The following is a 14,753-nucleotide window of genomic DNA, read 5'->3' as shown; positions in this document are numbered from 1 at the left end:
TGTGTGCGTGTGTGTTTTTATGAGTATGCGAGTAGATGCCAGCAGTAGGCTCACTCATGGCCGTTGGCCCCTTTCTCCTTTACGTGGATTTTGGATGAAGCTGCCTAGCTTGGCCTAGGATCACTTTCTGTGTGCCATAGTTTATTTCTGTTGTTCTGTTGTAAGGGCAGGAAAATTTGTATTAATCTTTATCTTCGTTACAAAAAAGTTTATAAATTATGTTTATTTAGAGTACGTGTATGTGCCTGTATTTGAGTCTGTATGTATGTGGGGCGTGCACGTGTTCATTTGAAGGTCGGAAGACAGCTTGTAGGTGTGTCAGTTCCTCCTCGCACACGTGCGTTCTGAGGATCACATGAAGGTCATCCTTCACCTGCTGAGCCAGACTCACTAGCTCCTCAATCATTAAACTTTTTAAATATTATTTTATGTATCTGGATGTTTTGTCTGTGTCTATGTATGACATGTGTGCAGTACCTGAGGAATCCAGAAGAGGGCATTAATTCTCTGGCTTGTAGTTATAGATGGTCATGAGCCACTAAGCAGCTGCTAGATACTGAACATAGGTCCTCCGAAGAGCAGCCAGTGCTCTTACCCATCGAGTCCTCGCTCCAGCCCTCAGCCCTCATCTGAGGAACTAAAGCGTTAAGTAACTCAGCTTATTGGCTACGATATACCATGTAATAGGGAATAGTATGTTTTATAGTTTCACATTAATGTTTACTATTAGAAATAATCCTTGTTTAATGGCAGAACATTACTATAGATTTTTTTGTTGTTAACAGAATAAATTTAAACGTGAAGAAAAAACAAATGGATGGAGAATAGACAAAGCCTTCCGTAAGTATTAAAGCATTCCTTCACAAAGTATCATTTATAGAGACTGACAGATGACCAGTGCTTTTGTCTTCGGCTCTAGTGTGCTTTAGAGTCATTCTTATACTGCCATCAAAAATAAGAACGGAAGCCTTTTCTGGTTTGCTCTTTTAGGATAAGGCCTTGCTGTATATTCCAGGCCATCAGGAACTTTTGATCCTTTGCCTCAGCTTTCAAGTGCTAGCATTACACATGTGACCACTGTGTCTGAAGTGTTTTGTTTGTTTTGTTTCTGAGACAGAGTCTCACTTTGGAGCTCTGCTGGTCTGGAACTCACCATGTAGACCAGGCTGGCCTCACAGATTGGTCTACCTCTCAAGTGCGGGCTGTTTGTGTGAGCTTTTTATTTAACAGAATGAGTTGGGTAGTTGCTACAAATCTATAAGCAAAGAATTAGCCCAAATATCCAGAAGCAGGTAAGCCCATGAATTTTTACGGTAATTGATGATGAAAAGTGGCTTTTTCAAAATTTTATTTTGTGTTCATGCATGTATGTATGTGCATAGGTGTGTGGATCAGAGGACAACTTTAGAAGTTGGCCTTCTTCCCTCCTGTGGGGCTGGGCTAGATTAGGGTGCCAGGCTTGCTAGGAAGAGCCTTTACGAACTGAGCCATCTCACTTGCCCCCACGTGGCTGTGTTTATTGGGAGGGAACTGTGTTCAAGAGACAGTTTATGGAAGTAGACTGCCATCGCTGATTCCTGTGTGGGCAGCCAGGCATTGAGGCAACAGCACCTGTTACCTGTGTGCTCTGGTCGCTCTTGAAGATGTGCTGGAGAATAAGGCGGGTGAGATGAGGGTCTGCTCGGACAGCTCTGACTTTAAATGGGTGAAGGGATTGATAAGCTAGTTTTACGTAGTGATTGAGTTCTGAGGAGGAAGGAAAAGGAAGTGGGCCTCAATGCTTATTTTGATCCTCAGTGAAGTTCTTTATGAGCAGGTGACATTTTAATTTAGGTCTGATTTAAAAATATAGTAGGAAACTTCTAGCTCCTAAATAATACCTTCATTAAAATTAATTTTTCTTTTTGTAAGTCTACAGAAAGATTATAAAAGATCTGTAAAAAAAAAAACCAATTTATTTAAAATAGCTTAACATCTTTTTTTGGTTTTGGAATGTACATGGTTTTTATGAACAAATAGTTAATCAGCTTTTCATAATTAGTGTACCTGTTTATTTAGTCATGAAATAGCTGAAGTGCTAATTTTTTTATTTCTAAATAAAATTGTATATATTGTATGTTTCCTTTTGGGAGAGGGTCTCACTGTCTAGCCCTGGCTGTCCTGGAACTCTCTACATAGACCAGGCTGGCCTCAAACTCACAGAGATCCACCTGCTTCTGCCCCTCCCCTCAAATGCCGGAATTAAAGGTGCACATCACCATGTTTCTCTAAAAAAGTTTTCTTTCAAGATTGTTCTGTGTGTATATGTTGAGTGCCTGCATATATATGTATGTGCCTGGTATCCACAGAGGACAGAAGAGTATATGGACCCTCTGGATAATGGGCAGTTGTGGGCTGCTTTGTGGGTTCTGGGAATTTAACCCATCCCTCTCCAAGGGCAGTAAGTTCTCTTAACTGCCAAGCCTTTTCTTCAGCTCGAAAATAAAACTTTCTCCACCTCTCTATCCCCTGTGAAGTCTTCTTTGTGTAGCCCTGGCCTGCTTGGAACTCAGTATGTAGACTGTGCTGGCCTTAAACTCACTGAGATTTATTTGCCTCTCCTCCTCTGAGTTTTGGGGTTAATGGTGTACACCCCTGTGTCCAGCTCAAGATGCAGTTTCTTAGTTAAGTTAGCACAGGGCTGATTTAGGAGGAATCGGTTCATGTGTGGTTCCCAGAATGAACTGTGTGTAGTGCGTGGGTTTATGTTCTTAGTGACACTGTGGTGGATGTGTCGTCTTCAGGGGAAGTGTCAGGTTCCTGAAAGGTCTGGACCATTGCAAACAGAGGAGCTTTCCATATTAAAGTTGGAGCAACTTTCCACTGGCCTTAATAATTTATAGATCTGTTTTGTTTTTCTTTCTGAATTTTATCTTTTGAAGTAGGAAATTAAAAAATTAAAAGCTTTGGTGGCTTTTACAAAAAGATTTATGTGTATGAATGTATGCATACATGTGTGTTCACTACATATGTGTATTGTTTACTTGGAAGTCAGAAGTGAGCACTGCCTTCTTTGGGATGTAGTTAGGGATGGCTGTGACCCACCTTTGGGTGCTGGGAATTGAACCTGCATCCCCTGCAAGAGCACACACTCTAAACCATCTCTCCACTTTCCCTCAGGGATGCTCTCTTTAAGTCCTCTGGAACCACCTAAAGATGGTGTATTGGTTCTCTGACTACTAGTTTATCACTGTATAGAGTCAGAACAGATTAGTATTTAACATGTGCGTCTCTCTGAGGCATTTTTGTTATCTTCTGTATTTTCTTTACATAAATATAAAGGTTAATACTTTATAGATTTGTTCCTGGTTGGTTTACTAATTGTTCTCTCTAATATTATACAGTTGGCTGTGGCAGTATTTTCTGATTTCATTGGACTATTTTATATTTTAGACTTACTTCCTATTTTATTGATGCTTACAAGAGTATACAGTAAAGTGTTTGTAGGGCTGGAGAGACAGCTCAGCATTTAAGAGCACTGTCTGATCTTTAAAAGATCCTGAGTTCAATTCCCAGCAACCACATGGTGACTCACAGCCATCTGTAGTATTGAAGTGATTGGAATAAAGAGTGCATGTTATAATTATAAGGCGTTTGGAGGATGTGTGAGTTTTCTTCAGTTATGCTTGGGGCTGAAAACTGAACTCAGGTTCTTATGTTGTTTAGTATATATGCCTTTTACTGAATTAACCCTGGCCCCTATCTTTGCCACTTAATGTAGTCGATACACAGAGTGCAAAGTGTAGTTTGAATATTAACAAAGAATATACCCTCATAACCACCACCCTGAGTTATGCATAGACGATTTTCATCAGTGGAGAAGTCCTTTTGTCTCCATCCTTTGATTCCCAAGGAAACTGCTGTTTCCATTCGAGTTTAGCATGTTTTAAATCATCTAATTCATTGAATGAATAATGTGTGTGTGTGTCTGATTTCTTTTATTTTTACAATTTATTCATTTCTTTGCTTATATCAATAGTTTGATCCATGTATTAGGTTGGTTCAAAAGTAATTTTTGTTTTTTGCATTGTAGAAATTATTTTATTTTGATTAGATTCTTTTTTTTTTTCTTTTCTTTTTTTCGGAGCTGGGGACCGAACCCAGGGCCTTGCACTTGCCTTGCTCTACCACTGACCTAAATCCCCAATCCCTTCATTGGATTCTTAAATAAGATTATATTATGTGTCATTTTAATGCACATTTCTCATTTTATGACCTTGTACTAAATATTTATTACCTGTTTATAATGGTAATCACATTAGACAAAAAACAAATTCAAGATACTCATTTAAATTTTTTAAGGTTTTATTTTTATATTCCTGAATGCATATTTGTGTAGTCTGTGTATGCAGTCCTACAGAGAACAGAGTGGATGTCAGATTCCCTGGGACTGGAGTTACACTTGGTCGTGAGCTACTGTGTGGATGCTGAGGATTTAACCTTCAAAGATCAGTGTCTTAGGGTCACTGTTGCTGTGATTGAACACCACGACCATGGCCTTTTAGAGGAAAGGGTTTGTGTGGCTTATGCTTCCATAGCACTGTTCATCACTGAGGGAAGTCAGGATGGGTACTCACAGGGCAGGAACCTGGAGGAAGTCAGGATGGGTACTCACAGGGCAGGAGCCTGGAGGAAGTCAGGATGGGTACTCACAGGGCAGGAGCCTGGAGGAAGTCAGGATGGGTACTCACAGGGCAGGAACCTGGAGGAAGTCAGGATGGGTACTCACAGGGCAGGAACCTGGAGGAAGTCAGGATGGGTACTCACAGGGCAGGAGCCTGGAGGAAGTCAGGATGGGTACTCACAGGGCAGGAGCCTGGAGGAAGTCAGGATGGGTACTCACAGGGCAGGAGCCTGGAGGAAGTCAGGATGGGTACTCACAGGGCAGGAGCCTGGAGGAAGTCAGGATGGGTACTCACAGGGCAGGAGCCTGGAGGCAGGAGCTGATGCAGACGACTTGGTAGAGTGCTGCTTCCTGGCTTGCTTTTATGGTTTGCTCATCCTGCTTTCTTATAGAACGCAGAACCACTAGCCCATGGGTGTCCCCACCCACAGTGGGCTGGACCCTCCCCCATCACTAATAAAGAACACAGGCTTGCCTACAGCCTGATCTTATGGAGGCACTTTACTAGTTGAGTCTCTCCTTTTTGATGACCATAGCTTGTGTCAAGTCGATGCAAAAGTAGTCAGCACAAGCAGCCAGTGCTCTTGTGCTGAGCCAGCTCTCCTTCCTCTTACGTGTTTGCTTACTTGAGTTCAAAATGGGTCATGTAGATGGAGAAATTCACAATACCGGTGCATTTGGTCCAGGAACTGTTAAGGAATATGCTATTGCAATAGTGGTTCAAACAGGTTTGCACAGAAGAGGAGCCTTGAAGGTGAGGAACGGAGCCAACTCTGAGCAGTGTGAAGCTGATCCTTTACAACTCAAATGTAGCTGGAGAGCTCAAGTGTGGGTATTTGGCATTTGAAGCAAATTGGAAAGATGAGAAAGCTTAATAAAAAAGTCATCATTTTGAACTGATGTTCTGATTCTATACTCAGTGTACCGTTTCTTTATGGGGTTGTGACATGCAGTGAAAAGTGGGTGGTGGTGTGATGTACAGTAAAATGTGACTAGTCTAAGACGACCGCAGTGACCAGCACAGTGGTTGGACTGAGATGAAGCTTCAAAGCACCCACTTCCCAAAGCCAAATTTGAGACCCCCCCAAAGGTGAGGGTCGTGATTACTGTTTGGTGGTCTCTTATCCACAACTTTCCAAAATCTAATGAAACTACTACATCTGAGAAATTTGTCTAACAAATCTGTGAGCTATGCAGCCAGCATTGGTTAACAGAAAGGGCCTGATTCTCCACAGCACCCAACCTTCTATCACACAACTGATACCTTAGAATGAAACCATTGAAACTTGAATGAATTAGGCTACGGATTTGTTGTTGTTTTGAGTCAGGGTCTCACTGTAGAAGCCTGGCTGATCTGACGCTTGCCATGCAAGCCCAGATAGCCTTAAACTTACAGGAGAGCTCCCTGCCTTTGGATCAGAGATGCATGCCATCATGCCTGGCTCAGGCTACAGAGTATTGCTTTATCTGCCATGGTCACCTGACCCCTTGTCAGGTGACTACCACTTCTTCCATTGTTTCAACATTGTTTTCTAAGGAAAATGTTTACACGAGAAAGACGCAGAAATGCTTTCCATGAGTTCATTGAATCCCAAGCATGAAGTTTACACTGCAGTCATCAAAACAAAACAAAACACCTTATCTTTAATTAGCAAAAATGTGTGGCTTGTAATAGTTTTTATCGTGATTGAGAAAGATATATTTGAAACTGTTTAATGACATAAAACTCACTGTCAAAAACAGCAGCTCACTTCGCACCAACCTAATAACTTACTTTTTTGAAGCTAGGTGCTTGAACCCTAGGCATTCTATGTAAGTGCTCTGTTTCTGAGCTTCTGTAGACTTACTTTTATTACTTGATGTTACATAGTTGTTTATCCATACTCTGTCTAATAAATAAGTCCATTTGCTCTGGATGTTGTAATACTTTAAAAACTAGAAAAGGCTATTTTTGAAATATAAAAAACTTAACATTTTCCCCTTTTCTTTAAACAGAGGAAAAACGCCCTTTTGACTTCGATTTTTTTGCTCATTTGCTTCAGAAAGTTCTTGCTGAAGAAGAAAAAAGAAAACAAAAATCTACTAAATGTCAGAATGTAAAGGAAAAGGCCCCCAAACCACGGAAAAATGCGAAAGGTACTGATTGTGGGGTTTCATTTAGTGGTGAATTACACTATTGCCTCTTAGGAATTGAGAGGTCAAGTGTTAACTTAGGCAGTGGACATCGACCTGAGTGTACAGTAAGGAGGGAATCAATAATCAACAAATTATTACTTAATAATAATAATAGTAGTAGTGATAATAATTGCTTTGCCAGTTATTCTGGGGCAAAACAGCAGCTCCCTTTTAATGATTTATATTTTAGTTTGTTACATGTGTGAGTGTGTGTGTGCATGAGTTAGTGCTTTGCAGAGTGGCCTGAAATGCTGGAGAGAGGGGTCAGAGGTTAAGAATGCTCTGTTGCTCTTATTTATGACCGGAGCTCAGTTCCCAGAGCCCCTGTTGGTGTGACTCATGACTGCCTATGTGAGATTATAACTGATTTCCTGATTCCCTATTTTAGTGTCTCCAGTTTTGTTTTCCACAAAAGTAATATAACTATACTTTCGAGTATCATCCTCCTTCTCAGTAAGTTTTCCGTAGGTGGCTCAGGTGGTTATGACAGTTCTCTTGTTTTCAGCAAAAACAGTAAACAGGGAAGAAGTGAATGATGACCCTGATGAGTCTGTGAACAGTGATACTGCAGATCCAGAAAGACCTCAGAAGGACGCCCGGACAGTCCGTGAGGAGCAACTGCCAAGTTCATCAGCACAGCACCTACACCTTGCTGTGCTAGAGCAAGAGCAAGAGCAAGAGCAAAGCCAAGACAAGAGGAGGAGGAACCAAGGCAAAGCCAATAAACGGGAAGCAACAACTGTTTTAGAGAGCGTTCTTGATCATTCGAGCCCTCCTGCAGCAGAAATACACAAGAGTAAGTTTCAAGCACATCCTGGGAATGTTTTACTTGAAAAGACTTGAGTCTGACAGATGCTCTCCTCGTGGGTAGTGGCAATTATTACTGCCTATTAAGTGGTTGTGTGCTCAGTACCATGTTACAACTTGCCATTTACCTTTTAGTTAGGGGGAAAACAACTGTAGAAAACAAAGTGAAACAGAGAATTTTCTTCAGATTGTGCCTAAGATGTATGATTTCCCTTGATTCCCACTAACAGTCTTTGGTACTCACTGTGTCTGTCAGTGAAGCTCAGGTTTTTTTTTTTTTCTTTTTTTTTTTTTAAAGATTTATTCATTTATTATATATAAGTACACTGTGGCTGTCTTCAGACACACCAGAAGAGGGCATCGGATCTCTTTACAGATGGTTGTGAGCCACCATGTGGTTGCTGGGAATTGAACTCATGACCTCTGGAAGAGTAGTTGGGTATTCTTAACCGCTGAGCCATCTCTCCAGCCCGAAGCTTAGGTTTTTATGGTCTGCCTTTATGGGATACCTACAGTAGGTTGTTTAATTTTGGAAAGAGCTAACGATTTGCATTTCTCTTTTTCTTCTCATTCTCTTAGTATGCAGATGTACTGAAATTTGAGTGTTGCATGGAGAGGAGACGTGGTCCTTCTTAAGAGCTTGGTTTATGAATACTAAAGCAAATATAAGTTTGGAGATGTTGCTCAGTAGTAGAGCATTTGCTTAGCATGTGCAAGTCCCCGGGTTACTACCTGGTTTTCCTCGGTCTGCCCTCCTTCCCCTCAAAAGCCAGGTAGTTCAGAGAAGACAGAAGCAAAGCTAGCAGCAAATTGGAGCAGCTGTTCTGTAATTTATCTAGTTCCCCTTTACCAATACTATTTTTTTTAAAAATCTATTTTTATTCATGTATACAATGTAGTTTGATCATGTCCAACCTTCAGTCCCCTCCAGCTCCATCCAGCTCCTCCCCAACATATCTTTCTCTCAGCTTCATGCCCTTTATTTTTTGTTTGTTTTCATTATTTGATTTTTTGAGACAGAGTTTCTCTGTGTAGCCCTGGTTGTCCTGGAACTCACTATGTACACCAGGTTAGCCTTGAGATCAGAGATCCTCTTGCCTCTGCCTCTTGGATGCTGGGATTAAAGGCATGAGCCATCATGTCCAGTCAACGATTGTCTGATTTATAAGCATTAGAATATTGTACTTTTGTTTACCATTATAAGAAATACATGAGGGGTTGGGGATTTAGCTCAGTGGTAGGCAAGTGCAAGGCCCTGGGTTCGGTCCCCAGCTCCGGAAAAAAAAAAAAAAAGGAAAGAAATACATGAAGAGGCCCATGAGATAACTCAGTGGGTTAATGTAATTAAGTTTGATCCCATGGACCCACAAAGAAAGCCAACTCCTGTTAGTTCCTTTCTGATCTCCACATGGGCATTGTGGTGTAAAACACACACACACACACACACACACACACACACACACACAAACTCTCTCTCTCTTTCAAAGAGTAAATCTCTCTCTCAAAGGTAAATGAATAAGTGAAAAAAAATTTTTTTTTTTTTAAGTAATTATATACCAAAGGGAGCTGGGTAAAGTGGCAGCTACGTGTGATCCCCATTGATGGTAGAGGTAGGTATATAGTTAGATTCAGAAGTTCAGGAGTATCCTCTGCTACCTACTGAGTTTGAGGCCAGCCTATTGCATTAGCCCCTGTCTCAACCAACCAAAGGAGAGAAAAAGATCTTACATATAAAGCACAATAGCCTCACTATCAAGTTTATCATCTTAAATATTGGCGAGTCATTTGAGATGTTGGAGCTGGGATGGCTGGTCTTTATTATAGGGTTACTATTAATGCTTTTTATTTACGTGTATTTATTTTGTGTTTGTTTGTGTGCTTGAGATGGCTCCGCAGGGAAAAGACACTTTTGCCTTGCAATCCTGACAACTTCAGTTCAGTCCCCCAAACCCTCAAAGGGGAGAGGACCAGCTCCACAGAGCTGTCTTCTGAGCTCCACACATGCATGTGATAGAGCATGTGGGCACTCGTGCACATGCACGTGCATGCACACATGATAATAAATGCAATGAAAAATTAAAAGTAAAAGAGGGTTGGAGAGATGACTCAGTCGTTAAAGGCTAAGGCTCAAGACAGCAGCAAACAACAGTAAAATATCCTGGGGGAAAATCAGTGCTAAATCTCGAATGGTAAGTGGTTAATATTTTGTAGGAAAAGACAATAGTACCTGGAAATTTCTTTGCTTTAAAATATAGATATCTTTGCTGTTTTTTGGAATAACGTGTGTTTTATATTCCTAGGTACGTGTCCTTCTGAGGAAAATGAAAATGAGTGCAATAAAGAACAGACCCCTTCCTTTACACAGAACACAGAGGACATTGCAGGTTTAGCATCCTGTGAGGAGACGTTGATGAGAATGGACCCCAGCCCTTCCACATGGTAGGAACCTCTTTACTAACTTTATTTGCATCTTCTATTCATTCCTAAGAGGGGAATACAGAAATCTCCAACTGCCATTGCAGATTGACACTTCTCTTTCCATTTGTTTTGTTTTATTTATTTTCAAACCTTTTTTGTTAGGGTCTTAAATAACTTGGATTGTTGTATCCTGATTAATTGTTTAAAAAAGATTTATTATTTAATTATTTGTGCACGTGTGTATGTCTTTGTGGGGAGTGCAGGGACCCAGAGGCATTGAATTCTTCCTCTGCACTGAAATGATAGGTGACTGACTGCCTTTTACAGGTGCTACGAACTGAACATGAACCTCGGCAAGAGCAGTGTGTGCTCCCTACTGCTGAGCTGTTGGTCCAGCTTCTTGGTTAATTTTCTTTTCTCAATCATTGTGTATTATATTCAAGCGTGGGTGTGTTGGTGCATACCTAAAAACCCTGCACTAGGATTTTTTTCCCTGCTAAGCAGGAAAATTGTAAATTCAAGGTTAGCTTGGACTACCTAGCAGATTCAGGTTTCCTTGGACTACTCAGTAGTTCCTGCCACCAAGACAAATAAGTCCACAAATCCTCCTGTTGTAGTCTCTTAGGTGCTTGGTTTATAGGAATGTACCACCACAATCAAGGTAGGTTCCTAGCACTCATATAAAAAACTAGTGTAGAGGCACATTCTGATAACCCCATTGTGGACAAGGCGGAGATGAGATGATCCCCTTGGGCTTGCTTACCAGCTATGCTAGGCTGATTGGGGAGCCTCAGGCCAATGAAAGACACTGTCTTAAAATCAAAGTGGATAGATACTTCCTGAGCAATGAAAAAAGGTTTTACACATAACAACATTCACAAAGTATCTTATGGTATGAAAATTTATTTGTAGCAATTCTTTTCTTCCTGATACATTTTCCCTTCCTTAGTAATCACCAAGACATCATGCCACTAGCAAGTGAGTCCTCAGAGCCGTGTGCTGCGGATTTACCTGTGTCAGAACCTGGAGGTGCTGTCTCTGGTGATGTGAATAATGCTGAACCTGGAGGTGCTGTCTCTGGTGATGTGAATAATGCTGAGAGTGGCTGTGCAGGAGCAGGAAGTGCGGATCTGAAGACTAAGTCACCGTAAGTGTTGTACTCAAAGATTTGGTAAGATTATTCAACATTTTTGTTTTTTGATTCTGGGATTAAACTCAGGGCATCACACATACTGGGCAGGTCTTCTAAGATTAAAGGCTGAGTTGTATGTCTGGCCTTTGATAGCTCCTTTTTTTTAAAGATAGATTTTTTTTTTAAATTATGTGTGTGTATGTACATATATATGCATGTGTGTATACTTATGTGACTGTGTATGTGTGCGTGCACATGCATATACCAGATCCTTTTAGAGTTAGTGGCAGTTGTGAGCCACCCTGTGTGGTGCTGGGAACCAAAACCAGGAGCTCTTAACTGCTGAGATATTCTTTGTCCCTTTGTTAAAGTTCTTAAATAACTTTTTTCTATTTTTGTACTTTCTGGTTTTTAAAATAGGGTTTTGTTGCAGTAAAAAATAAAAAAGGGTCAGAATGGTTCCCGGCATACCCTGGAGGTCCTGCTCTCCCTAGTTCCGGCTCCAGCCGGCCATTGGAACTAGCGCTAATTTATCTCAGCAGCTCCACACTGCTCCCAAGGCTCTCTGACCCATCTAGTTCCCAAGGCCGGTCGCTGCCGCGCTAGTTCCGGGCCATTGGAACTATTTATCTCAGTGGCTCCACGGTGCCCCCAAAGTACTCTCTGACCAAGGCAGGTCGCTGCCGCGCCATTTTCAGACAGAGACCGCCTATCTGGAGGCTCTCTTACTGTGGACTCTTCACATTTCCAGCATCCACCCCCTGCTCCCAGCAGCGGCTGCCCTCTCCTAACTCTCTCTCTTCTGCTGGTCTGTTTACATTCCCAACATCTGCCCCCTAATAGTTACAGTACAAACTTCCAACAACCTGTAAAATCAAGACTCAATAAACTAACCCATGTTAAATTCTCAATCCACAATACATCCACACAATAAACTCAGATCAATTGATAAGGATATAAACCGCCCACCTAGATAAGATATGTTTGTCTACAGAATTCCATCCCAACTAACTTGGCAATTCAAGACCATCCGGATCTGGGTCGTCCTTCTCCGTCTCCATCTTGATTCTCCTCCTTCCCCTTCTCTCCCGCCTTACAAAAGCTTTGTCCTTGCCTTATTTTTTACTGTCCAATCATGGCTTTGACCTAAATTGTGCCATCCCTCACCTGCATAATAGACATCAACCTACAGGGTTTTTCTATGTAATCTTGACTGTCCTGAAACTTACTCTGTAAGGCCAGGCTGGTCAAACTCACAGAGATACACCTCTTCTGTCTCCCAAACACTGAGATCAAAGGTGTGTACTGCTACCACCTTGTTAGAGGGACTGTTCATATGTAGATCATTAATAAGTAATTTTACAGTGGTCTGTTAATCACATGTCATCAAAACATTTCACTTATTTTTTTCTCTTAGGGTTTTTTACTTTCTGTTTCATTATGGAAAGAAACTTTAGCTTGCCAGAGTGACACACCCCTTTAATCCCAACACTTGGGGAGGTAGAGCCAGGAGGATTTCTGAGTTCTATGCCAGCCTGGTCTACAGATAGAGACCCTGTCTCAAAAAAAACAAAAAATCAAAAAAAATAAAACAAAAGCAAAGAAACAAAAACCCAACCAAGTAAACCAACAAAGAAACAGGAAGAAAAGAAATGCTGTGTGGGCCTGTCAGCCTACTTATAATTAGCAACCACTGGCTTTGCTTGAGAGACTCAAAGAATTAGGGGAAAGAGTGATTGAGTAAGGTTTCTGACATCAGTCTCGGGTCTTGTATTCGTCAAGATCTCTACTGGAGCAGAACTTACAAGGTGATCTCACACATGCACACATGTGTGTGTATGTGTGTAAGTATATAGGTAGGTATGTAGGTAGTTTGGTAGAAAGCTAGAATCTCTTGTGTACTGTATGGAGACACCACCTGTCTATAAAAATCTGATGGCCTATTAGCTTAGGCAAGAAATAGGAGGTGGGAGGTCTGGTAGGGAGAGAGGAACTCTGGGATATAGTCAAGTGTTGGAAGAGATTGACCTGAACTCTGAGGAGGCAGACACATGAGACTTGAGAAGAGGTAACCAGCTACATGGTACTCACAGAATAGAATGAGCAAGTTGAGTTACGAGCTAGTCAGGGAACAAGCCCGAGCTTATAGACTAGGCATGTATTCATAAATAGTATCAGAGCTGTTATTTTGGGAACTGGGATGTGGGTGGAAAAGCCCGAGGTGACAGATAACACACATAGATATAGATATGCACAAAAAAGGAAATTTATTAAAATGACTTACAGGGTATGGTCTATCTAGTCCAAGGATGGCTATCTATCAGCGGAAGGTTCAAGATTCAGTAGTTGCTCAGACCCCAAGGCTGGATGTCTTAGCTGGGTTTGGTATACACCAGGATCTCACAGAAGTAGGCTCTAATGTTAGTGAAGAATAGACTTGCCTGTGCGAGCAAGCAGTCAAAGGACAGGGGCTTCCCTCTTCCGTGTTCTTTATATAGGCTGCCACAAAACAGGCCTGGCCCCACTTAAAGGCGGCACCTCCCAATCTCTAAAGATCTGGATTAAAAATGTAGCTTCCTACATCAAAGACCCAGATTAGATGAGGGTCTTCCCACTTCAAATTGTTTAAGAAAAAATCCTTCACAATTGTATGTCGCCATCTGGATTTTAGTTAATTCTAGATATAGTCAAATTGACAGCAAGGAATAGTCACCAAGGCCTACCCACCGACCCACGTGCACACAGGAGCATGGACTCACAGGCACACGTCGTGCACATGAAAAGAAGGGAAGCTGGTGAGCTCGTGAATGCTTATTTTCAGTAAAGCACGCCGCATTGGGAGTCACACTTTTAAACTGAATTTAAACTGTATTTGGATAAACACGAAAAGGTATAAAAACACAGCAAAGCTGTCTGCCATGTCACTGTAACAAGTGAGCTGTGCCTCTTTGAGAGACTTTATACAAATGGCTACAGTGTTAAGACTTAACTGTAGTATACTCATATAGAACATTTTGCAGTGTCCCCCCATAATTTCTTTCTTTTCCTTTTTTCCTTCTTTGAGACAGGGTTTCTCTGGGTAGCCCTGGCTGTCCTGGAACTCTTTTTGTACACCAGGCTGGCAGCCTCAAACTCAGAGATCTACCTACCTCTGGCTTTGAGAGCTGGGAATAAAGGTGTGTACAACTGCCTGGCTGTAAGAAGTACCTTTATTTTTCTAACTTAATAGTGTTTGATTGTATGGCTGTACCCTCCTTTGTGTGGTTTGTTCTCTGCTCGTGGCCACCTAGGTAGTTTCTACAAATGCTTTGATCGTGTGCTTTCACTTCTGTGCTAGATTAGATTGCAAGGTTTTTTTTCATTATTTATTTATTTATTAATCAATTTATTTATTCACTTTACATACCAGTTGCAGCCCCGCCCCCTCTCCCTAGTTCCACCCTCATAGGTCCCTCCTTTTCTCAGAGAAGGGGAGCCCCCTTGGGTATCTCATTGCTTGCCTGAGGACATTAGGTTGCAGCAGGATCTAGTGCATCCTGTCCCACTGTGGCCCGACCA

The 14,753-nt window shown here is 41.6% G+C and overlaps 1 protein-coding gene across 5 annotated transcripts in view; it reads left to right on the top strand.

Moving 5' to 3' along the window:
* Bdp1 (B double prime 1, subunit of RNA polymerase III transcription initiation factor IIIB) overlaps positions 1–14,753 on the top strand; it is a 91,753-nt gene that overhangs the window by 19,464 nt on the left and 57,536 nt on the right. For 4 of the 5 annotated variants that reach the window (XM_063281495.1, XM_063281497.1, NM_001402161.1 and 1 more), the window contains exons 8-12: positions 786–840; positions 6,659–6,799; positions 7,344–7,634; positions 9,946–10,084; positions 11,013–11,210. In XM_063281495.1, the coding sequence (XP_063137565.1) occupies positions 786–840; positions 6,659–6,799; positions 7,344–7,634; positions 9,946–10,084; positions 11,013–11,210 (824 nt within the window). The remainder of the gene's footprint in view (positions 1–785; positions 841–6,658; positions 6,800–7,343; positions 7,635–9,945; positions 10,085–11,012; positions 11,211–14,753) is intronic. The other variant, XM_063281496.1, reaches the window with a different exon arrangement.

Source organism: Rattus norvegicus, chromosome 2, assembly GCF_036323735.1.
Source record: "Rattus norvegicus strain BN/NHsdMcwi chromosome 2, GRCr8, whole genome shotgun sequence".
In the NCBI taxonomy this organism is placed as follows: domain Eukaryota; kingdom Metazoa; phylum Chordata; class Mammalia; order Rodentia; family Muridae; genus Rattus; species Rattus norvegicus.
This window is presented reverse-complemented; position numbering and strand designations above follow the sequence as displayed.